The 25894-nt window shown below is 44.8% G+C and overlaps 1 protein-coding gene across 1 annotated transcript in view; it reads right to left on the bottom strand.

The window, feature by feature from the left end:
- Positions 1–19206, bottom strand: part of LOC111156133 (adenylate cyclase 9) — a 118662-nt gene extending 99456 nt beyond the window's left edge. Inside the window, exon 1 of the mRNA XM_022516779.1 lies at positions 17490–19206. Within this exon, the coding sequence (XP_022372487.1) occupies positions 17490–19182 (1693 nt within the window). The 5' untranslated portion in view covers positions 19183–19206. The remainder of the gene's footprint in view (positions 1–17489) is intronic.
- Positions 19207–25894: the final 6688 nt, after the last annotated feature.

Below are 25894 nucleotides of genomic sequence, written 5' to 3'. Positions count from 1 at the left end.
GAGGGTTTTTTTTAATCCTTTCAACTTACTTTCAAACAATCAGCTTGACTGTTGATTTCAAAAAAGAAGAGCTTTCCATCAAATGACAAATGGACAAATAAAGTATGGTCAATCCATACAATAGAATATTATAGGACCATAAAAAGGGAATGAGGCCTGACTACAAGGTGAAAGAACCCAGAAAACAATATGTTGAGTGAAAGAAGCCAGACCCAAAAGGCGGCATACTTTAGGGCACCATTCTTCACCATTCTTATGAAACGGACAGAATAGGCCAATCTATAGAGACAGAAAGTAGATTAGTGGTTGCCAGGGACTGGAGGTTTTAGGGGGAATGGGGAAAAACTGCTAATGAGTATAGGGTTTCTTTTTAAGGTGATTAAAAAGGTTTTAAAATTGCTCGTATTAATGGCCGCACAGATCTGTGAATATACTAAGAATCACCAAATTACATGCTTTAAATGAATGAATTATATGATATGCAAATTATATCTCCAAAAAAGCCTTTATTAAAAGAAAGAATGAAAGAAAGAAAGAGAAAAGAAAAAGAAAGGAAGAAAAGAAAAGAAAAGAAAAATGGAAAATCATCCAGTCTGAGAAACTTGGTCACGTTCCCCATTCGGAAAGTTCCACACACCATAGCAATGCTGCCGAAAGAAACAGAAACCTTAGTGCAAACTGGAATACCTCCAGGGGAGTATATGGAATTGGAAATTTAATAGCAACTAAATAAAGTAACATCATGACTGCAGCCATGAAACCAAACATTTCCATGTGAACAGTCAGATGGCAGAGAGACAAAGTCAGTATCTGAGAATCATCAACTCTGAAAGTGTTCAGAATCACGGTTTTCCTTCAGGAGCCAGAAAGAACACAGAGTTAATGAAATTATTCCAGCTGAGAAATTCGCTGTGAAATGTGTGTCAGAGACAAAAAAAGAAAAAAATGTTGTCTGCACGGTGGTTGTAAGAGTTTTGACCTTCTGCAGTTACTTACAGACTGAGTCAGTCACTTCAGTCCTGGAAACATGTGACTCCAACAGGCTGTGAATAACACTTTCTCTCAGGGAAGCTACAGTTTCACAAGGTGGGTCTTTGTTGGGGTGAAATTCTCTCTCAGGTCAGATGACACATGTAGCCAATGACAACACTGTCTTTGAGTACAAAGTAGAGTGTTTTTCCTTTCCCACTTTGTTTCACCAGCCATGGACATCACAGCAAATATTGTATTACTCTCCCTGAGCTGCTTTGCTGTTCTTAAGACAGGATAAGAAGACCATTCAAAATCTTTTATAAATCCTTTATAATTAAATCTAAGGGTTTCATTTTATCACAGGTGACCTCTAATTTCTAACTGCAAGGTCTAAGGTAGACATTTTCCAGGGACATTAATTTTTGAACTACCAGAGTCACACTAAATATACAGTAAATATATGGGACTCTGGTACACTAAGTAGCCAGTAAGCAGGTCCAGGAACTCACCATCCAGAGCAAGCAAGTCTTTTATTAATGGAATAATCAGTAAGAACATTATTAAATCCAATATTTGCTCTGTTCTGCTAGTGGAAAAACTTGCCAAAACAGTGAAATTAATTGTACTGGCAACTAACCTTGCAATCTCTCTCCAAAATAATGTTCAAACAGGAATTAAAGCATATTTTTAAAAATTTAATCACTTCACATTTTCTCCAAGCCATTTCAAGAGTGTTCCTCAAACTTTCAAAATCAAGCAAGGTTCCTCTAATGATACTCTGCTTTATATAATAAATGTGATCCAAAAAAAAAACCCATGTAAATTATACTCCTGTAACTCAATCTTACTCATTTATAAGTAAAGAATCCTCTGTAGAAATTGAAGAATGCCACACCTGCCCCGCAATTTAGCAGTTCTATAAATCTGACTTTCCATATTCTAGATCTGCCTAAATGAGGGTCCACAGTTTAAAGAGACAGATGAAGAAGAAACTACTTCTTCGTATTAAGAATGCATACTGGGGTGCCTGGGTGGTTCAGTAGGTTAAGCCTCTCTGCCTTCAGCTCAGGTCATGATCTCAGGGTTCTGGGATGGAGCCCCATATTGGGCTCTCCGCTCAGCGGGGAGCCTGCTTGACCCTTTCTCTCTGCCTGCCTCTATGCCTACTTGTGATCTCTCTCCCTGTCAAATAAATAAATAAAATCTTAAAAAAAAAAAAAAAGAATGCATACCATTTTCCAGTCATGTGAGACACTTGGCTGCTCTTACAGGAGAATGGTGAGTCTAGTTCAAACTTTATGCTTTACAAATAAGAGGAAACTGAGAGTCAGAAAGTGTTTCACTAATTAGTGGAGAAAACATCTTAAGATAAAAAGCTAATTCTCCCAAATTTTAGACAGTTCATTCACAAAACAAAAATTAATATTAATAACCATAAGTAGCATTTTCTCAGGGGAAAAGAACTCATGTATGAAGTCACAGAATACAATGCAATCCACACTTGGAATATTAACACTTAGCAGAGTAAAACTCATTGAACCAATGTGCAGTAGACTCTTTTACTTAAAATGTCAAAGCCTTAATGGTTTATTGTATTTTAATATCCCATATACAAGAAAATAAATCACATGCATATGGGTTTTCTTCCTCTCTACAAACTAAATGGCAAAAAGCTAAAGTTAATATTTCCCAAACAACTCTAACATGAATATAAATGATTCAAAAGCTGCTTTCAGTAGCACATTTTTCTGTGGAAGGAAAAAAATGAATTTAATAGCATTACATAAAAATCCTGGAAATTATGCACAAAGATTATCCTGGAGCTTTGCCAAAAAAAGGATATGCTATCAAACTTTATCTGTGGAGTTAATAAGCTTGGTTATTGGGATGCCTTTTTAATCAAACTTTATCTGTGGAGTTAATAAGCTTGGTTATTGGGATGCCTGGGTGGCTCAGTTGGTTAAGCAGCTGCCTTCGGCTCAGGTCATGATCCCAGTGTCTTGGGATCAAGTCCCGCATCGGGCTCCTTGCTCGGCAGGGAGCCTGCTTCTCCCTCTGTATCTGCCTGTGCTCACTCTCTCTCCCTCTCTCTCTGACAAATAAATAAAAAATCTTTAAAAAAAAAAAAATAAGCTTGGTTATTTGGGTTTCTTTACAGAATAAAGTAAAAAACAGAAGCAAAGTTTTTTCACGAAAGAGCATATCAATAGCCATATAAACTGACAGCAAGAGATAAAGGAGGAAAATTATTTCAAAATGTAAGAACTGGAAAAATGGAGCAAACTCAGTTTATCTAAAGTAAAGCAAAAACTCCTGTTCTTAGAAGGAAACTGCTATATCAGTAAAAGCTGAATAACAGGTAATAAAAATAACTGTCATTGAGAAAATTAATTCATTTGACATACTTCATTTTTATGAATGTAACAAAGTATTATATACATTTCAGAAATATAAAACCAAGGGGCGCCTGGGTGTCTCAGTGGGTTAAGCCTCTGCCTTCAGCTCAGGTCATGATCCCGGGGTCCTGGGATTGAGTCCCACATCCAGCTCTCTGCTCAGCAGGGAACCTGCTTCCCCCTCTTTCTCTACCTGCTTGTGATTTCTCTCTCTGTCAAATGAATAAATAAAATCTTAAAAAAATATATATATATAAAACCAAATGTTTAATCAAGTCAAAAGAGGAAACTCTCTGCTTGAATAAAGGGGAAAATCCTCAGCTCTTGGGAAATCCAGACAGGCTTACATTAATTTATATTTATATTTATATTTATATTTATATTTATATTTATATTTAACAACATACTAAATGAGGCTGGTTTCATATTCAACCATATGTTTCCCCTACAGCTGTCTTTTAGAGATCTGGATAGGAGAAAAGAAAAGGATCAGAGAATTTAACATTTAATCAACCTGGATCAAGCTTAGAAAAGAGGACAGATGTTTAAAAAAAAAACTGATTACATAAAACATTTATATTGAAGTACAATTCAGTATCAAATTTCATTTAATTTTGCCTTTTGGGGAAAACTTGTAAACATCAGTGAAAACAACGTGGCCAAATTTTAATCAAGGAATATTGTTATTATTGTTTTTTAAACTTTTTTTTTTTAAGATTTATTTATTTGACAGAGAGAGAAATCATAAGTAGGCAGAGCAGCAGGCAGAGGGGATAGGGGAAGCAGGCTCCCCGCTGAGCAGAGAGCCCGATGCGGGGCTCTATCCCAGGACCCTGGGATCATGACCTGAGCTGAAAGCAGAGGCTTTAACCCACTGAGCCACCAAGGTGCCCCTAATCAAGGAACATTATTAAATAATAAGAGGGTTTTTTTTAATCCTTTCAACTTACTTTCAAACAATCAGCTTGACTGTTGATTTCAAAAAAGAAGAGCTTTCCATCAAATGACAAATGGACAAATAAAGTATGGTCAATCCATACAATAGAATATTATAGGACCATAAAAAGGGAATGAGGCCTGACTACAAGGTGAAAGAACCCAGAAAACAATATGTTGAGTGAAAGAAGCCAGACCCAAAAGGCGGCATACTTTAGGGCACCATTCTTCACCATTCTTATGAAACGGACAGAATAGGCCAATCTATAGAGACAGAAAGTAGATTAGTGGTTGCCAGGGACTGGAGGTTTTAGGGGGAATGGGGAAAAACTGCTAATGAGTATAGGGTTTCTTTTTAAGGTGATTAAAAAGGTTTTAAAATTGCTCGTATTAATGGCCGCACAGATCTGTGAATATACTAAGAATCACCAAATTACATGCTTTAAATGAATGAATTATATGATATGCAAATTATATCTCCAAAAAAGCCTTTATTAAAAGAAAGAATGAAAGAAAGAAAGAGAAAAGAAAAAGAAAGGAAGAAAAGAAAAGAAAAGAAAAATGGAAAATCATCCAGTCTGAGAAACTTGGTCACGTTCCCCATTCGGAAAGTTCCACACACCATAGCAATGCTGCCGAAAGAAACAGAAACCTTAGTGCAAACTGGAATACCTCCAGGGGAGTATATGGAATTGGAAATTTAATAGCAACTAAATAAAGTAACATCATGACTGCAGCCATGAAACCAAACATTTCCATGTGAACAGTCAGATGGCAGAGAGACAAAGTCAGTATCTGAGAATCATCAACTCTGAAAGTGTTCAGAATCACGGTTTTCCTTCAGGAGCCAGAAAGAACACAGAGTTAATGAAATTATTCCAGCTGAGAAATTCGCTGTGAAATGTGTGTCAGAGACAAAAAAAGAAAAAAATGTTGTCTGCACGGTGGTTGTAAGAGTTTTGACCTTCTGCAGTTACTTACAGACTGAGTCAGTCACTTCAGTCCTGGAAACATGTGACTCCAACAGGCTGTGAATAACACTTTCTCTCAGGGAAGCTACAGTTTCACAAGGTGGGTCTTTGTTGGGGTGAAATTCTCTCTCAGGTCAGATGACACATGTAGCCAATGACAACACTGTCTTTGAGTACAAAGTAGAGTGTTTTTCCTTTCCCACTTTGTTTCACCAGCCATGGACATCACAGCAAATATTGTATTACTCTCCCTGAGCTGCTTTGCTGTTCTTAAGACAGGATAAGAAGACCATTCAAAATCTTTTATAAATCCTTTATAATTAAATCTAAGGGTTTCATTTTATCACAGGTGACCTCTAATTTCTAACTGCAAGGTCTAAGGTAGACATTTTCCAGGGACATTAATTTTTGAACTACCAGAGTCACACTAAATATACAGTAAATATATGGGACTCTGGTACACTAAGTAGCCAGTAAGCAGGTCCAGGAACTCACCATCCAGAGCAAGCAAGTCTTTTATTAATGGAATAATCAGTAAGAACATTATTAAATCCAATATTTGCTCTGTTCTGCTAGTGGAAAAACTTGCCAAAACAGTGAAATTAATTGTACTGGCAACTAACCTTGCAATCTCTCTCCAAAATAATGTTCAAACAGGAATTAAAGCATATTTTTAAAAATTTAATCACTTCACATTTTCTCCAAGCCATTTCAAGAGTGTTCCTCAAACTTTCAAAATCAAGCAAGGTTCCTCTAATGATACTCTGCTTTATATAATAAATGTGATCCAAAAAAAAAACCCATGTAAATTATACTCCTGTAACTCAATCTTACTCATTTATAAGTAAAGAATCCTCTGTAGAAATTGAAGAATGCCACACCTGCCCCGCAATTTAGCAGTTCTATAAATCTGACTTTCCATATTCTAGATCTGCCTAAATGAGGGTCCACAGTTTAAAGAGACAGATGAAGAAGAAACTACTTCTTCGTATTAAGAATGCATACTGGGGTGCCTGGGTGGTTCAGTAGGTTAAGCCTCTCTGCCTTCAGCTCAGGTCATGATCTCAGGGTTCTGGGATGGAGCCCCATATTGGGCTCTCCGCTCAGCGGGGAGCCTGCTTGACCCTTTCTCTCTGCCTGCCTCTATGCCTACTTGTGATCTCTCTCCCTGTCAAATAAATAAATAAAATCTTAAAAAAAAAAAAAAAGAATGCATACCATTTTCCAGTCATGTGAGACACTTGGCTGCTCTTACAGGAGAATGGTGAGTCTAGTTCAAACTTTATGCTTTACAAATAAGAGGAAACTGAGAGTCAGAAAGTGTTTCACTAATTAGTGGAGAAAACATCTTAAGATAAAAAGCTAATTCTCCCAAATTTTAGACAGTTCATTCACAAAACAAAAATTAATATTAATAACCATAAGTAGCATTTTCTCAGGGGAAAAGAACTCATGTATGAAGTCACAGAATACAATGCAATCCACACTTGGAATATTAACACTTAGCAGAGTAAAACTCATTGAACCAATGTGCAGTAGACTCTTTTACTTAAAATGTCAAAGCCTTAATGGTTTATTGTATTTTAATATCCCATATACAAGAAAATAAATCACATGCATATGGGTTTTCTTCCTCTCTACAAACTAAATGGCAAAAAGCTAAAGTTAATATTTCCCAAACAACTCTAACATGAATATAAATGATTCAAAAGCTGCTTTCAGTAGCACATTTTTCTGTGGAAGGAAAAAAATGAATTTAATAGCATTACATAAAAATCCTGGAAATTATGCACAAAGATTATCCTGGAGCTTTGCCAAAAAAAGGATATGCTGGTTTTTCATGTGCATAAATGATAATCAAATAAGAATTATAAGGAGCTACAGTATTATTAAAGATAAATATACTTCTTGAAATCTCCATTTTAAAAAGCTTAAAAGTGATTGCCTAAACTAAGCCATTCAAGCCCACATTTCCTGGGCCCAAAATAAACACTTGGGTTTCGGTGACCTGAGTTCCTGCCCTACAGCCCACCCCCACCCCCCGCCACCCGGCGGGCCTTCACTGGCAGCGTCCCCTCAGTCCTGAGGCTGCCCACTCTCCCGCACCAATGCCCTAGGTCACATTCTCAGGCATTGTGCATCAGCTGCTCTCTCTCTGCCTGCTTCCCTAGGTCCTTGCAAGACCCTACCTACAGCCTCTTTTTAACAAACCACTCAACCATTCCTTATAAACCAGTCATTGCCTTCCAGTCTGCCTCCTAGTTTGTTCTGTGTAGATGACCAGCGTGTGGTTTCTCGCACAACAGAGCGTCCACATGCAGAGTGTAAGTAGTTAGAATATTCATTTATTCATTCATTCACTAAGACAAATATTATTGAGCATCTACTATATGCCAACCTATGTTCCCAGTGCTAGGAATACAGCAGAAAATAAAACATGGTAAAATCCCTGCTCTCAAGACACATTCTAGTGGGATGAAGAAAGACCATAAACAAAAATAAGTAAGTCAGGGGCGCCTGGGTGGCTCAGTGGGTTAAAGCCTCTGCTTTCAGCTCAGGTCATGATCCCAGAGTCCTGGGATAGAGCCCCGCATCAGGCTCTCTGCTTGGCAGGGAGCCTGCTTCCCTTCCTCTCTCTCTGCCTGCCTCTCTGCCTACTTGTGATCTCTATCAAATAAATAAATAAATAATCTTAAAAAAAAAAAAAAAAAGTCAGTCAAATACACGTTATGCAAGATGGAAAGGGGAGTGGCAGGGCAGTAATTCCAGGAAGTACTATTCAGAATAAAGTTCCCATGAAGGGAATTCCTGGAGTTGGGCTTTCTGGAACCTTCCACAGCTGATGCTGGGGGATTGGGCTTGCTGGGCTGGGGGCACTCTTCAGTTTGCAAACAGTCTACATTTTGGTTTAAGATTCCTTTCATTTTACATTTCTTTGTCTCCACTTATCCACATGCACAGGCACCTATCCCTGGACAGGCATTAGCAGGAGGGTAGAGTACAAAGAAATGCTGCATTACTCTGTACTTCTCAATTGTAAGAATGCAAATTAAAGCTTCCAAAGAACCTGAAGCAGCACGAACTGTTTCTTCTGCAGCGCCATTTCTTCAAATAAACGTGCATGTACTATTAATTTTCTTTTCAAAAAAGGAGAGGGAAAACTTTGGTTCAGTCTCTCGGAATAAAGCTATCAGACAAACAGAAGTAATGAGATTTTAATTAACAATTATTTCTCTACTCCTTAAAAATATTACTAAATGCATAAGAAAGCTATTAAAGACTCTAGGGTTGTATGAAAAAGACTTGGGGGCAACCTAAGGGGGCTCCCATGGGCTCGAGATGGCACAATTTGAGCATCAAAAGTTGTGATCTCTGTAACGGAGTGAAATATATCAAATAAGCTAAAATCTAAAAATTTGTATAGATTCTTTTAAAGAAGTCATTGCTCACCTTTGGAAGATGTTAAGAAACTAACTCAGTCTGGAAACCCTATAATGGGGTTGGGGGACAGCTGAGTAGCTGAGTTGGTCAAGCATCCGACTCTTGATTTCGGTTCAGGTCATGATCTCAGGGTTATAGGATCAAGCCTCACGGAGCCTGTTTACGATTTTCTCTCTCCACCTCCTTCTGTTCCCCCACCACCACCAAAAAAACCAAAACTCTTAAAAAAAAAAAAAAGTCCTATAATGGGAAAGCAGCAAGCAAATAAACTACAAACTTCTAAACATACACATAGACTTCACAACAGCTGGGCTGACAATGTGCATGCAAACACTCTGAGAACTGGAAAGAACCACACAAAGGTATGGTTGTTTTCCTGCTGTTGGTGCTGCTAAGAAAACTGTCCCCACTTTCACTAGCTAATGCATCTAATCTCTATTGAGTGTCGCTGGGTGCCAAGTACTTTTCTATGTACTTAACATCATTTTCTCCTTTAATCCTCACTGCAATTCTACTAAGTGGGCACTAGTGTTTCCTAATACAGCCCCTTTGGGTCTAAATACTGGCTCTACCATTTAGCAGCTCTTTCTAGCTGTGTGGCCACCCTGAGTTACTTCATCTCTCTATGCTTCAGTCCCCGTGCCTATAAAATGGAAATGATAAGTGTCCCTACCTCCCAGCCCCATTTGTAATACAATAAGTAAGTCTAGTGTGTATTTGTTCAGGTGATAATTTGATTAATGTCTACTTCTCCTTCTAGGCTGTATATGCTCCAAGAGAGCAGAGGGCTCTTTCTCCAGAACCTAACCCAGGCCTCATAAATAGCAGGAAATCATTTGATATTTATTGAGTAAATAGAGGAGTTTATAGTAGAAAGCAGTAGAGCTGAATAACTGTTCTAGTTCAAACTTCAGCCAGGATCTCCAAAGTCACGACGCTGAAGATTTCCCCATAATTCCTCAATTATCAAGGGCCACATCATCTTAAGTGCCCCTAAGCTCTGGGGACCACACGCAGCCCAAGAACAATACTGCCTGAACTCCCCAGGGTGTTCAGTTAAGAAGTTGCCAAACTTGCCAGCTACATTTTAACCAGGGCTATCAGTCTTTTGTATTTTGGACACTTGCCCTTTTTAATTCGAGAAACTGACACAATCACAGTCCCTGGTGTGGTTTGGGTTTCAGTACCAAGTTATACAAGACTGCACCAAACAGAGTGTGGAAAAAAGAAACACCCTTGAGTACAGTACAAAATGTGACTCAACCAGGCGAAAGAGTTGGTTATTATTAATCGAATAAATCAATGTGGGAGAGTCACTACCCCAACAAGTGCTTTCCTTCAATCCTCTCACTGGATTCCCCCAATGACCCTCGGACAGAGCTACTGTCACTCCTATAAATTGGAGAGTCCCCAGATACTTGCCCAAGGCTCCCCAGTTCAGAAACTGCACAACCGAGAATTGAATGCAAATGTATCAGAAACCAAAAGCCATGCTCATCTACGAAACTCTACTGCCAAAGGGTAAGCCCTGCAAAAAAAGTTAAAAAACCAAAGTTGATAGTTTCATTGTGAACCTTAAACACCACCAGCAAAACTTTGGCAGAGTCATAAAGGATTTCTTTGAGAAAAAAATAAAGGTATGAACTAAAGCCGTTTGGTGCTTCCACAACAAATGCACCACATCCACTGCACGTCCAGTCGGAGCGGTTTCAGATATGTGAGAGTGTGTGTGTGGGTAGTACGGACAAACCCTCAGGCTTCCTAACTTACAGCTTAGGGAAGCAGTTCCCAAAGTACTTCCACAGACCTCCGGGGGTCCCTGAAACCTCTCTGCAGGGTGTCCATCTGTAGCGTTAAAACTATTCTCAACATAACAGTAGGACCCTATTTGCCGTTTTCAGTGTCAGCATCTGATGGTGCAAAAGCAGCTGTGGCTGAACCCACTAGCGATCAAGGTGGTGGCACCAGACCACTCGAATTGTTCTTGACTACCACGCGCTTACAGAAGGAAAAAAAACAACAGTTTCACCTAAGGAGTCCTTTAATGATGCAGTAAAAATGAATAATTGCGTTAAATCTCAAGCTTGAGTGACTGTGTTAAAATAGAAGACTACCCCCGTAGGATGTTGAGAAAAGCAACCTCACAGTTGACTGGGTTGCAAGCTGAACTAGCAGCTTTTCGGATGGAAGATCACCTCTGCTCAATCTACAAACTGTGGCCACTCACACTAGCGTATTTGGCAGACTGTTCCTGAAAAATGAACAAAATTAGTCACTTCAAGGGAAACAACTGACAGTATTTGTTGCCAGTAATAAAATTCAAACTTTCAAAAGAATGATAAAACTTCTGCGCCTGGGAAGTCGACATCTTCCCGGTACTTAAAGACTTGGCTTTTGTCAACATTTGGAAGATCTACGTAACTCAGGAAACCAATATTTTCCAAATGACCGATGCATTATGTTACAAAATCACACCTGGGTAAAGATTCATTCAAAAATCTTTTCAAAAATAAATAAATAAATAATGTCAATTTTTAACATATAATTATATGTATAAAAATATTATTTTTATTAACATGCAGTGGGTACAATGGATTTATTATTATTTTGAAATGAATTATAAGGGAAGATTCTCCTAAATGTCTCAGTTTGTTTCAATTTCTAATATGATAAATATTGATAAGGCACATAAACAAGAACTCTTTAGTTTCTCCAATAATTTTTGGGGGTTTAGAAGGGTCCTGAGACCAAAAAGTTTAAGGACAGAACCACAGGCTGATGGAAAGCCTCATTGGTTGGTCACAGCTGTTCCTGATCATCGCAGTCCCAGAATCCCGCCCACTCCTGAAGCTGTTCCTGTCCCTCACTTCCTTTCTGGTTCTGCTACTGCCACTCCCACCACCAGTCTTTGGGGGGCTTGACCTTCCAGACTATTCTAAGGAAATAAGCCTCTCTCCCAACCTCAGCAGAGCAGGCATTCCAGGCATTTTCTTACAAGTACAATGCCGCAGATGCAGGGGGGGGTGGGTGGACAACAAAAACCCGATTAACAAGAACACATGAGTTTCATGAAGTACTGTTTTGCCAAACCTGACCCAAAGTTGGCCATGGGTCAGTTTGGCTGGTGCAGTCTACCAGGGCATGAGCGAGACTGATGAACGTCATGGCCTCATCCAGCCCTCTTAAGGGAAGACCGCCCCCGCCCTGGGCCCGTCCCTCTGTGCGGGGGAGCCCCCAACAGCCTGTGATGCACTCAAGTTATCTCACCACCATCCTGCACTAATGTCTCAGTGTGGACGCTCTAGACCTCATGTGGCAGTGCCCTTGCTGTTTCAAAAACTCTCCCCTCCTCAAAAAACTCCCTCCAAGGATGCTAGTTCCTGCTGGGAAAATAAAGGTCTTTAGGGGTCTCGTGTGCAAGTACAAATGACGCCAAGAGCTACAGGGAGGAGAGGCCACTCGGCCGCTCCCCTGGGGGTCAGCAGCCGCCTATCACCACCCAGCAAAGGGACCTGCATTCGAGTGATTAATGACCACCATCTTATAAGAATCCCAGTAGAAATACTAATACCAAAATCACCAAAGAAAGAGGAAAATGTAGGCACATGCACACACAAGAGAAAATTCAACGTTTTCTTTCAAGGTTATCACTCCACGGCAAAGTACACAGGCGACACTGACTGGCAGGGAGAAACAGTCATTATTGGAACCAGGCTGGCTAGTCCCCGAAATATCTTTACTTATGCCCATTGCTTCTTTTTAATTTTTCCCTTTCTTTGTTAATTCTACCTAAATGATTACCCTCCTTCCTTCTTCATTCCACCTGCCATTCAGCAAACCATATCCTTAACTTTCTTTGCTAAAGGCTAATTCTGCTCAAAAGCTGGTCCTTGACATTAACACTGTGTGCTTTTTGCTGGAAGGCATGTAATTTGGCCTAAAGAAGCCGGAATACATTGTCACCAGGGGCTGCGTGAGCATCAGCTCCACAGCTCTTTGTCGTTTGCAATCTCGGCTGTCAGTCAAATGTTCTGCTTCATCTTGCCTCTGCCTCTTGCCATCCAAGGCTATGTTTCAACATGCACGAGACAGCCGGCTCTAGGATGCAGGCAAGCAGAGAATCTCTTGACCTGACTACAGAGGAAGGAACGAGCTGTCAGCTGTAGGCTAGCACTCCAGTGGCAAGAGTCCATGCTCGGTGGGGACAAGCTATTCACGCTGTCCGGTGAAGCAAGGAGACCAACTGAGCAAGCAAACTGCATCTAAAACTGGTACTTGAGTAGGGCTGTTAGCTGCCAGCTGGCAGGGAACGAGGGGGCCCAGATTGCCAGTTTGGGACAGCCACTGGCAAGGCTAACGCTCAGAGTGCCTCAGCCCACCTTCAGTTTGAGGAAGGGCCCCAGAAGGGGGCCAGATAGGACCTCTTCTAAATAGCCACCTACTAGCAGTTGGGGAAGGTCTCGGTTGCTGTGGCCAGCGGGTGACAATCTGCCCAGTGCACATCAGCAGATCATTGCCCCCGTTGCTCATGAGCCTAAAAGGCTGGCAATGGCTACCAGATATTCCCTTTATAAAGAAATGGTTGTTGCTGTCGATTTGGAATGACTGCGCACCCTGCTGCAGCTTCCTAATATTTCAGAGGGGAAAATGAGACATTTATAGATATCTGCTGACAGTTTCACCTTCTGTCTTTGTGACTCTATCTATAACAGGAGGGAAAAAAGGAAAAAAACAAAAAAAAAAACAAAAAAACAGTTCCAGACAATCCTCCTCACCTTTCTGGCTTGTGGCCAAGGCAGAGCAGAACAGCCAGTATCCTTTTGGGCCCAGTGGTTTGTCCCAAATGGTGTAAAAAGATGCTTCTTCCCATCACTCATATCACACTATTTCTACCTACCTTTAATAATAATTGCCTCTTACTTTTTGGATCATTTCCTAAGTCCGAATCTCGTGCTGAAAATTCTTTCGACCTTCTCCCTCAGTGTCTGACCACCCTACTTAAAATTTCACACCAACACACATAGACACATACACACACACACACACACACACACACACACACACACACTCCATATCCTCCTTTTTGCTTTGTTTCTCCTTAAAACTTAATGCAAAAGAAATTTTATATTTCACTTACTTTACTGTCTGACTGCCCTATTAGAACAGAACACCACTGCTGCTCTCCCTTGCAGAGAGGCAGCCCTGCATGGCTGCTCAGATTGGTGTCTGAGAACTTTATTTCAGTGCACAGTGACATGCCACGAGAGCAGGAATTTTTGTCTGTTTTGTTCACTGCTGTATCCCTAGCACCTAGAACTCTGCCCGGCACAAAATAAATTACTTGTTGAATGAATGAATGAACAAGCCAGGGGCTCCTGGACTGTTTCATATTCTTCAACTCGATTCTGCATTCTCCATTCATACCACAGAAACTTCAAAGGTCTCACTCATTCTTGACTGCAAACTGTCTCCAATGTCCACTCCAGAAATCTTGAAAGGCCATATCCCATTCAGACAACTGAGCCTCTCACCCCCCAAGTTGTCTGCTTAATTCTGGCTCTACTTCTTACCCAGTCCGTCCTGGTCCTGCTCCTGTCTGCTCTACTCCTCCACTGTCACTGTCACCGGCTAAGCCTGCCATCACCCCTGCCTGGGATTTACGGAAACAACTCTCTAATCTCCCATCTCATTCCCTTCCAACCTACATTCCCCAGAACTAAAAAAGTAAGCCTTCTAAATTTGCAAATTATATCACCACAGCCTCCTGCCTAAAGCCCATCAGCGGCTCCCCATTATGTCCAGAATCGAACACAAACTCCTTTCTGTGTGATCCACACCCTTCCTTGCCCTATGGAGTACTATACTTACAGCCCACAGGGAAACACAACCCTGAGCCTTGGCTCATGCTACACCCACTGTACCGAATGTTCTCTACCTGGAATCTACCTGGAGACCCACCACCAGGTCTCAAGACCCACCTCAGTATGTAGGCCCCATACAGGGTTCCTGACTCTCCACACACGCTACCACAGTTAGAACTGTAAGCCTGTTGAGGTCAGGAACTGTCGGCACTCCATGAGTTCATCCATGGCAAGAAGCGCATGATAAGAACATGCTGAAGATTTCCGACGAGTGAGTGAATGTGCAGGAATAATGAAGGTCCAGCCTTCCACAAACCTTTCCAGATAAGTTACAGAGCAGGAGCTACTTTCCATGCTGCCAGGCTCGTTCTGGAGTGCCCAGCCTACTGGTACTCATATCTACAGAGTCCTCTACTGGGTATTTTTAACCCCATTATCAGAAAAGGGGATGAGAGGTAAAGGCTATGCCCAACATTGTAGAGAGAAAGTATCTCCACAAACCGCAAGACAGGCTAAAAGAAATTTTGGGTTTTTACTTATTTTTTTTAAACAGGGGAGAATGCAAATGCAGTTCCCCACCACCCCCAATTATGAAGTCGAGTTTCCCACATTTGGGGAAATTGCAGGGGTCAGCACCTCTGGAGTACAACAGATAAGCCTTACCCTGGGAAAACCACCTTCGTGATCATGGTATTCCGGGTAAGTATGAAAATTTTAAAAACATAACCTTAACCTCGTGTATAAAAAGGGTTCTCTACAAACTGTGCTATCTTCTCAATTTAGTGGATTTGGACAATGACAGAACAGAACTGGGCAGTTTCACACAGAGGCAGGAAGTTGTGTAGACATCCTATATTACTGGAGTCCTGTCCACAAAGGTTTTCAAAATGAGCTGAATAAAGCAAAAATCATGGTCTCAGGGAAACAGTTAAAGGAGGGAATACCATATAAAAATATCACCTTTTTAGTTAAGCCTTCCACCTTTCCCTACCTCCCATCTAGTAAAACTTTCCCCTTCAATATACAGCATACACAAATTTAAAGAAAAAGTTAATATACCAAATGTACACTATTTGAAGTTTAAAAAAATCAATAGACCCCCTTCTAGCGTATTTTTTCACTGTCTTTGAGACACTTGACTTGAAGTTGAAAGTAAAATTACCCATAAATTAACAAGAATGGGCACTGCAAAAGATTCAAAGACTCGGCGCCTTCCAGACCTACTTAACGATTACATCTGTTTTTATTCTTGATATTCAAGAAACACACTGTTCAGACTACCACTTACAGAACTGCTATCCTTGTCATAATGTCATACAGCACAGCTCCGTTCTCTGGAATCTGTCCCACAACCCCTGAGGACAGAGCCTGCAACACTCAGATCTTAAAGATACCAAAGTGTCAAGTAGGGATTACATCCGCCCCACACGCCACTGGCATCTGTAGACTCTGACGACTCTGAGAGCAAGAGTCACCCTCCTACAGGGAAAGACAATCGCCACAGCAGAACCTCTCAAGTGAACTGCAAGGTGTAGTTTCTGACCTCCTCAACGTATCTTTTAGAGCTCTCTAGACAGAGGGAAGTATCAGTAGTGTTCTACTTACATCTGTAAATTCTTCAACTCCTAGCAAAACTAATAAAGAAAAGTCAGGAGAAGGATGAAGTGCTATGACCAAGTAGAAAGTAAATGACATGGGGAACTCTAATCACAAGCAGAGAAACAAAATACCAGTTGAGCATATAGGATGATGTCAAGCCTGACAACCTATTCAGACCCCCTCACTCAACCACTTACTGTCTCTGACTGAGACTATTACTGCTCTCATCTCTGACTTAAGCTGTTCCTTCCCACGACAAACTCTTTCCTGGAGCTTTTCACTGTGTCATCATGCAACGCATGAGCACCACAAAACACAACAAACTTTACAAATTTTGACTTTTAAGAATCAGTATTATTTTCTGTACATACTTCCAAAATATTCCCTCCCCAACCTAGAAGATTTTAGTAAAACATAAGAACTGTTTTTTAAAAAGGGGGTAGGATGGGGGTTAGGTATTTCGAATCCTTACTTTTGGTTCCCCCTTATTTATACATCACTTCCAAGCCTCAGAAATTTTTGTCCTTTGTGAAAATAAGAAAAATAAAAGCCCAGTGAAAATATCAAGAACAGCAGTAAGAGCTTAAGACCGAGACAAGAGACCAGATACAAATCCAAGGGGTTGGGGATAGGGGGTCTAAACACTGCTCCGGGTAGATTTGTAAAATGCTGCAGTCTATATGGTAAGAGAAATATCACAATAAAAATGAAAGTTGAAAGCTAAAAATACATTTTAAAAAAAGAGATCTAGGAGAAGGCAGTATATATTGAGGGTATATAATTCCATCTAATTCTCAAAGAGTCCTGCAGGGCTAAAGCAACTTCCTTATTCCAGCAAAGTGAGGCCTCAAGATGAGAAAGGTTTTGTTCTTCACAGTTCTGGAAAAAGGCATAGAGAAAAGTTTTGATGGGATTTAGGGGCAATCAAACGAAACAGAAAGACAATCTGTTAAAGTACTTCAAAGTTCTGCCTGCTGACAGGCTCTGACGCCCCCCCCCACACCCCACTACATTCATCGGACCTGCCCCCAGAATTTCAGAAACAGTAACAGCTGACCGGCAGGATACACATTTCCAAAGTTCTCCTTCCTCCTAAAGATCTCATCTCGGTCAGCACTGTGGGAACAGATCTGTGATATCTGACTCACCACAGGCAAAGTCTCACCAGCCCTGAGATGCCCCCATGGTGAGGTGTCCTGAGACAACTGATCTGCCTCCAGATACTGACACTAGAAAAAGATTGTTTGGTTTTTATTTTCCTCAACACAAACAGGACTGGGGAGGGAGATGACGAGGCAAAGAAACGCACATACCTTTCAACTGATCAGCAACAACGCTCTGGCCAAGGCGTTCAGTAACTTTCCCATCTTCCATTTCGTACCGATCATCTAGGTATTTTGCTGTGGCCTCGGAAATGTGAACCTTGCCCGCCACTCCCAGCTGCTCCATGAGATTGGCCAAGTTCACATCGTTGGACCACACATCGAATTTGAACCTCCTCATGCCCAAGATGCCGCAGAGGACGGTCCCCGTGTGAACCCCGACGCGCATGTTCACCATCTCTTTCTTCTCCTGGCAGAACTGCTCGATCGCTCTGATCATGCCCAAGCCCATCTCAATGCAGCAGTAGGCATGGTCGGCCCGGGGCTCTGGACACCCCGCCACGCAATAGTAGCAGTCTCCCAGGGTACTGATTTTCTCACACTTGGTCTCTTCACACAACCGGTCAAAGCGACCGAACAGATCATTGAGAAGACCCACCAGGGCGTGAGCAGACTTATTGGCACTCATCTTGGTGAAGCCCACGATATCTGCAAATAGAATACTGACTTCTTCGATCTGCTGCATTTTGAAAGGGCGAAATGCTATGGGGGCTTTCTGTATGGAAGACTTTTTCTTCCTGTTCTTGGGGCTGGAGGTGGCGTGCCTTTTGACAGAATTCTCGCTCTCCTCATCCCCCTGTTTCATCAGGTCATCAGCTATGATCCTGGGCATCACAGAATGAATCATCCTCTCTTTCAGGGCTTTTTCCACTTCCAGATCCTTTCCATGCATAATTGACTGTCCCACCTTGAGAAAGGTGCTCCTGGATCTCACCTGGGACATGATAAATAGGTGGACCCCGATGGCGTGAATGCAGACGTGGAGCAGGGCTCGGCTCAGCAGCTCCCAGTGTGGTGCCCATGCTCCAGGTGGGGGAAAGCAGTCTTTGTCTCGGAAATGATAGCCAAAGGTCTCAAAGAGTACAGAATAGACTACTCCCAAAAACAAGCTCAAGTACAAAGGTAAGTGCATGACGGTGTAGAGCAAAAAGAGCACTTCGATGCACATGGAAAAGCTCCCCACTTGAGATAAGCAAGTGTCTGTGGGCTTGGCTGCAAGGGTACGATTGGAGCTGTCAACATGTCCTGAGAGAGGCGTCAAAACCTGAAACTGGGCGGCCAGGGTCAGGGCGAACACCAGGAGGGTGAGAACCAGAGAGGTCCACACGTAATGCCGGGCATACAGCTTGGTGAAGGTAAACAGAAAAAAGCCCACACACACGACAAGGAAGCACAGAGCTGGGGCTACCATGACCATCAGTTTGGACCGCATGTGGACGCCAAAATAGATGCTCCACAGGAGGCAGGCGAAGCCGATGTAGAAGAGCGCATACCGGAAGCGGCGCTGGGTCTGCGGGAAGCAGCGCTCCATGCAAGCCTCCTCCAGGTTCACCGAGTCGAACTTGGGGTCCCACCACCGGCTGGAGGCCCTCTCGAACAGCTGGGGCAGCTTCTTCTGCCTGCGCAGGCGGCCTCCAGCGCCCACTCTCCGGGGGACGCCCCCTGAGTCCCCAGAGCTGCTACAGCTGGAGGAGATGCTGTACTTGCAGCGCTTGGGGTGGCTGTTGGAGGACAGCTGCTTGGGGTTGATTTTGACCCTCACGCTGTTGCTGTCTCCGCTGGAGTCACAACTCACCTCGGTGCTGTGGTGCGGCAGCAGCTGCTGGTGGGGCGGGGAAGCCATGTTGCCGAGCGCTCCGAACCTTCCGGGCCGGGGGCTTTGGTACCTGTCGGCGAAGACGACCGGAGTTACACGGGCACCGATTCCCACACAGGCGCACGCACCTGAAGGCCACGAGCTCCACCGGTGTGCTCGGCGGCGGCCCGGGCGGACCACTTGCGGAGGCACCACACGCTCCCGAAAGCTGCGGCTAACGTCTAAGCCGGGCTTCCGCCGTCCCGCCCCGGGGCCGCCCGCAGCAGTCGGGACGGACCCGGCAGCCCCGCGCCGGCGAGGCGGCGGCGCCCCCACGGCCCCCCGCGCCGCCCGCCCAGCGCACTCGCCTGCTCCGGCCGCCGCGGCCGCGGAGGCAAGTCCAGCCGAGCCCTCTCACGCCGCCAGCCGCTCTCGCCCGCGCGGCTCTCCCGCCGGCAGCGGCGGGCCCCTCATGCCGCGCGGAGCGGCGCCTCCCCTGCGTCAAAGGCCCGCGGCCCCGCGGGAGGCTGCGGGCCGGCTGTGAGGAGCGGCAGCGAGGCCCCGGCGCCGGCGCGAGTCTGAGGAGCCCGCGACGCCGCGGTCGCCCCCGTCGGCGCGGCGCGTCTAGCGGGGCCTGCTCCCGGCCTCCGGGGCCGACCCAGCGGGGCGGGGATGCCCAGCGCCCCGGGAGACGCCGGGAGCCGAGCGCAGGGAGCGGCGGGCGCTGGCCCCTCAGCCGGCCGCCCTGCGCGGCGCTGCCGCAGAGCCCGCTCCCGCGACGCCGACCCGGGACGCCCGCCCGCCCACGCCCGGGGCGGCCTCCCGAGCTAGCGACGCCGCCGCGGCCGCGGCAGCCGCCGTGCCTCCCGCTGCCGCTGCCTCATGTCGGAAGAGCCGCCGCCGCCGCCGCCGCCACCATCTCCGGCCCCCTCCCCCCGCCGCCATCAACAACAGACCCCCCCCCCAGCCCCTCGCCCCGCCGCAGCGCGCACGCGCGGCCCGCGCACGCCGCCGCCGGGCCCCGGGCACGCGCACGGTGCGCGCGCCGGGCCGGCGCGGCTGCAGGGCGGGGGCGGGGCGGGCGCGCTGCGGCTCCGCCCTCAGTCCTCCGCCTGCTGCCCCCCGGCGGTGCGGTGCTGGGGCGGCCAGCTGCAGGCACTGCGGGGCTGCGGGACGTGCGGGGGCTGAGGGGACTGCGGAGGCGACGGGGTTCTGCGAGACCCGTTTTCCTCCGGGCTCGGGTCCCCAGACCCGTTCGAGGAAAACGAGTGGCTCCTGCTAGTTAAGGAGCAGCCGGGGTGCGACGTTTAGGAAACGAAAACGTTCTCCTCTCCGTCAGCACACCTTTTCTTAATACATGCAAGTTTGCAACTATGTTGCATGTGCCCAAAGAGAGGCACCCCTTCCTCTCTAAGCAATGAGTACGTGCCCCGGGGGCACAAGCCCTTCCCTGAGCGTGGTCTTCCCAGTCACCGCAGTCCAAGCCCCAGCCTCTGGTGCCTGGGCCCCCCCACAGGCTCTTCCAGCCGCAGAGACTTGCCTTTCCCGTGCCTGGACCATCGGCCACAACTGCCTTCACCTTTCCACAAATGAACCTTTCACAGGAGTCTGCTCTCCATAGGGCAGTCCCACGGGAGCCTCCCTGAGCGTTGTCTGCAACCTGTCAATACAGTCCCGGACTTCCTTGTGCACCAATCCCGGCCCTTTCTCGCATACTTACTACCTCCTGCCAGTCACAAGGGTCTCCTCCTTCCTCCCTTCGCTTTCCGGGCCCAGCCATGGTGCTCACGCCAGGTTTCACAGGTGAAACCCCATAATGGAATACTATTTGGCCATAAAAAGGAATGAAGTACTGATCCACGAAGGAACCAGAAAGATGAAACTTGAAAACATGATACTAAGTGAAAAGGAGCCAGTCAGGAAAGACCTCATACTGTATGATTTCATTTCCATGAACTGTCCAGAATAGGCAAACCCATAGACAGAAAGCAGATAGGTGATTGTCAGGGCCTGGGGGCGCTGCTTTTGGGAGTGATGGAACTAGATGGAGGTGGTGGGTACACAACACTGGGAATGTACTAAATGCCATTGAATTGTACCCTTTAAAATGGTTTAAAGTGTTAAGTTGTATGTTATGTGTATTTTACCGTGATGAAGATAAAAGAAAAACAAAACAAGAGTAACACAACAACAGGACTGGTATTCCTGCCAAAAGTACATAACCTTGATCTAATCACCAGAAAACATCAGGCGAACCCAAATTGAGAAATATTTCTTCCAAGTAATTGGCCAGTACTCATCAAAAGTGTCAAGGTCATGAAAGACAGAAAGTGAAGAACTGTCACAGATTGGACTACACGTAACATGGGATCCCAGTGTGCAAACTGTGACAGGAAAGAGCATTTGGGGGAATTCGAAGAGGTCGGCAGTTTAGTGAATAGTAGCCTTGAATAGTAGCCTCTCGTCGGTGTAAATTTCCTGGATTTATTAATGGACTATGATTACATACAACTTTGACATTCAGGGAAGCCTGCTGCACAGTGAAGGGGAATGCTCTGGTATTTTTGCAACTTTAAGTCTAAAACTGTTTCCAAACAAAAAGTTAGAAAAAGTTGTAAATAAAACCTTTACGGATCATCAGTTATGTGCTGAACAACTCTGATGTATTCTGGTTTTTACAGACGAAGAAACCGACATGTACACTGCACAAGCCAGTAAGAAAGATAATAATAGTAAACTTACACTGACTGAACCTTTGTCGTAAGTGCCAGAAACCACTGGATGCTTTCACTTGTGACCTATTCAGTCCTTACCACAACCCTCTGAGGTACATGTGATTGCCCCTATTTTAGAGATGTGAAACTGGGGACTGACGCGTGATGTGCCCAAATCCACACAAAGTCTAGGGACAGAGCTCAGATTCAAAACCAGGTCTGACCCCAGAGGCCACGGTGCTCTGAAGCCTCGGCACCACCCACTCTAACCTTCATGGTGGCCCCTCACGTACCCCAGTGTCTCACACGCCAACCCACCAACCTGAGCCAGAAGCCCTTAGAGAAGCTGCTGACAATTTACATTCCCCCATTTAATGCAACCCTGCACTCCCCACTTGCTGGTTTCCTCCAATAATTGGAAAGATCTGTCTGTGCTTTTCCTCTCCTTCCATAATCTTTCAGTCCACCCACCACTTGTGGTGACTTTGGCATTTGTTAATTAATTAGTTATGTCAGATTTTTAGACATGAGCATGATTTTAGATCATACCGACCTCCTCCTTCTCTCCCGTATGTCTCCTGGAAGCAGATGGACAGCATTCCCTGTTGATGAAGGCTGTAACCCGCCAGGCTCTCCTCAATCTCTAGGTTAGAGTGGAAGTCATTCCATAAACCCTTGGGATCAGGGATAATGTGCCCAGCGCTGTGCATTAGGTCTGGGTGTCCAGTGACACACTCTCTGTGACTTCAAGAGGCTACTAGCTGGAAAAGATACTGGGGAAGGCGATGGGTTAAGAAAATGGAATCACCGTACGTGAGGGAGAATGCCACAAAAAGGTTAACTCCTTTCTCCTAATGCCAAGACCTGGAAGGGAGTCGCTGGCAAGCCCTGCGTCCTTTCTCCTTAACCCTCCAAAATCATGGAGTTGCCTGATACTCAGCAGATATGGGACTGGTGCAACTGCTTTCTCCAACCATCCAACCAGATGGCTGCCAGATCTGTAAGGTTTTCTCTCCATCTGTGATATGTGCAGAACTTCCACCCCAACACAGCGTGAATCAGATAGGGTCTGCACAAACTTCACCAAAGTTTTCAGCAAGTGTTACCAGCCTCATCACATCACCCTCTCCCTCCCCGACACGCTAGTTCACCTGACCTGTGAGGGCTTTGGCTCCAAGCTATCAGAAGTCACAGAGGGTCATGGCATGACCGGCTTTGAGATAATGGAGGGAGCTCTGGCCATTCTCGTCAAGCAGGTCCCTGAGGTCTCAGCAGTGCCTACGTTATTTCTGGTGGTCAGGTGGGCAATCATTGTGGAGAACCACCCATGGCAAGGGGGCGGTTTCCTGCTCTCATCCAATCAAGCTGCAGTGAGCAAGATTTGAGTCCTTCTTCTCTTGCCTGGTAAGGGTGAGTCTGTAGGAATAGACCCGCATTCTTTTCCTCTCCATCCAGGAGCTGGTCACAGCTGCCTCCACACTCGCAGAGAATCCAGTACTGAGGCAAAGTAAAAGAGGCTGATTAGGGAAGATCATCAAAATCCCTGGGAGGCTCTGCTACAACCCAGGAGTCTTTGATCTAGCCATTTATATAAATTCCAAATCCTGCCGTGCCTGGTGCACAGCTCGATAATGCCTATTGAATGAATGCATATGGGAATTATAAGAGGCAAGATGTGTATGAAATACTTAAGCTCTTGGTTGCTTTTAATAATCAGAATAAGTAATATTCGATGTAATGCTTATGAGTGTATAGCTCTTTCCACCTACATACATAGTAGAGGTTCTGGCTTGGCCCTAAAGCTAAAATATGTGATGGACATATTTATGACCCCAAGGAGGGGCCAGGGAGGACCAGTCCAGGGGCAATCATATTTTGAAGGAGGAACTGGTTGGTTAACCCAGCAAGTTTGACTGAGACAGACGGTGGGGATTCTGAGTAAAGCATAGCGACTGTCCCTCAGATTTGCAACCTGGCCCAGCTCCTGCTGGACTGTTCCTCCCATCCCATTCCATAACAGGGAATCCATAATAGGGTCTTAGCAGATGTAATTACTGAAGATGAGGTCATTCTGGATTCAGACGGGCCCTAAATCCAGTGTCTGATGTCCTTCACGACAACAGGGGACACGGAGACATGCAGGGAGAAGAAAGCCGTGGGGAAGATGGAGGCAGGGAATGGAGAGATGTGCCCACAAGCCAGGGAATGCCAAGTGTTACCCAGAGGCAGAGAAGCTGGAAGAGGCAGGGAGGACCTGCCCCCAGTGCCTTCAGAGGGAGTCTGGCCTTGCTGACACCATAATTTCTGACTTCTGGCCTCCGGAACTATAAGCAAATACACTTCTATTGTCTGAAACCACCACGTTTGTGGTCATTGTTGTGGCAGCCCCAGGAAACTCCCACGAGTTTCATCACAAACCACAAGCAAGGGTACAATTAGCACTCCAGGTAACCCCTCTAACGGGACAGACACAAAAGACGAAGGGCGGGGGGCTCTCTCTCTGCTTCCCAGCAGACTAGAGTAGACCTTCAGCATCTTGAGAGCTGCAGGAGGCCCCAAGGGCACATAGGGGGGTGGAGGTCAGCCCTGACCAGTGCAGGTGAGAAAGAGGAGAAATCAGGTCACCTCTAGAGACGCCTGCAGAAACTTGGCTTACACAACACTGTGCCCATTTTACAGACCAGGAGCGTGAGCCAAGAGATCACATTGCCCACAGTTGTGATGTCATCAAGCACCCTGTGGCTTCCAGTGTTGTGATGAGAGCTCAGATGCCTTCTGACTCTCGATCCTAAGTAGGAAAACTGTTTTCTCTCTGGAAGTTTCCCTGTAGTTCTGAAACTTCATCATGCTGGATCGTAGCATGGATCTGTGTTTATCCCTTGTGCCAGGCATCGGCTGGCCCCTTGCAATCGGAAGACTCATGTTTGTCGTTTCTGGGAAATTTTATGAAGTTGTGTCTTTGATGATTTCTCTCTTCTGTTTTCCCTGTTCTCTTTCTGCAATGCTTATTGTTGGAATGCTGGGCTTCCTGTCTGTTCCTCTTATTTTCTTATCTTTTCCATCTCTGTGACTTTCCTTTTTTCTCCCTTTGACATTTTTTGTCAATGTTCTGGGAGATTTCCTTAGCTTTACCTTTTAATCTTTTATTGAGATTTTTTCTTTCTACCCTTTTTTCCTTTTCTCTTCAAAAACTTTTCACAATAATAATTCTACTGTTATGTTTTAATACCCAAGGGCTCTTCTGTCTTCTGAAATTTTTTAAAGATTTTTTTTATTTGAGAGAAAGAATGAGAACAGGAAGGTGAGGGGTAGGGGGCATAGAGAAAGGGAGGAGCAGACTCTCTGCTGAGCAGGGAAGCCCGACAGGAGGCTCGATTCCATGACCTCAGGATCATGACTTAGCCAAAGGCAGATGCTTAACCAACTGAGCCACCCAGGCACCCAGCCTTCTGAGGTTTGTTTTTTGTTTTGTTTTGTTTTGTTTTTTAAGATTTTACTTATTTATATGAGAGAGAGAGACAGACCAGAGCACAAGTTGAGGAAGGGGCAGAGGGAGAGGGAGAAGTAGACTCCCCACTAAGCAGGGAGCCCGATGCAGGGTTTGATTCCAGGACCCTGGGATTATGACCTGAGCTGAAAGCAGACGTTTAACTTACTGAGCCACTGAGATGTCCTGTCTTCCGAATTTTTAAAATTTCATCCTATTCTCTTTTCACCAGTGGAATAACTTCTCATCTCTCTGAAGATACTAAAGATAGATTATTTATTTATTTATTTATTTATTTATTTATTTATGCATAGTCTCTACCTTTTCTCATCATTCAGGCCTTTTCCAAGTCAGAGGGTTTTCTTGTATGTCTGGTCAGCTTTGGCTGCCCATTCACAGTTCAGAAGAGTCACTAAAAAGCTGATTAGAAACTCAGCGCAGGTGGTGGTACGTGCCAATCATGGGCTTCCCCTCACACAGTGCTTCTCAGCCCGGGCACATGCCACAACCACTTGGGACGCTGTGGACACTAATGATGTGACCCCATCCTCAGAAATTC

This window comes from Enhydra lutris, unplaced genomic scaffold, assembly GCF_002288905.1.
Source record: "Enhydra lutris kenyoni isolate GAN:26980312 unplaced genomic scaffold, ASM228890v2 scaffoldscaffold45, whole genome shotgun sequence".
Classification (NCBI taxonomy): Eukaryota; Metazoa; Chordata; class Mammalia; order Carnivora; family Mustelidae; genus Enhydra; species Enhydra lutris.
Note: the sequence above shows the minus strand (reverse complement) of the source record. Positions and strands in the feature narration are given on the sequence as shown.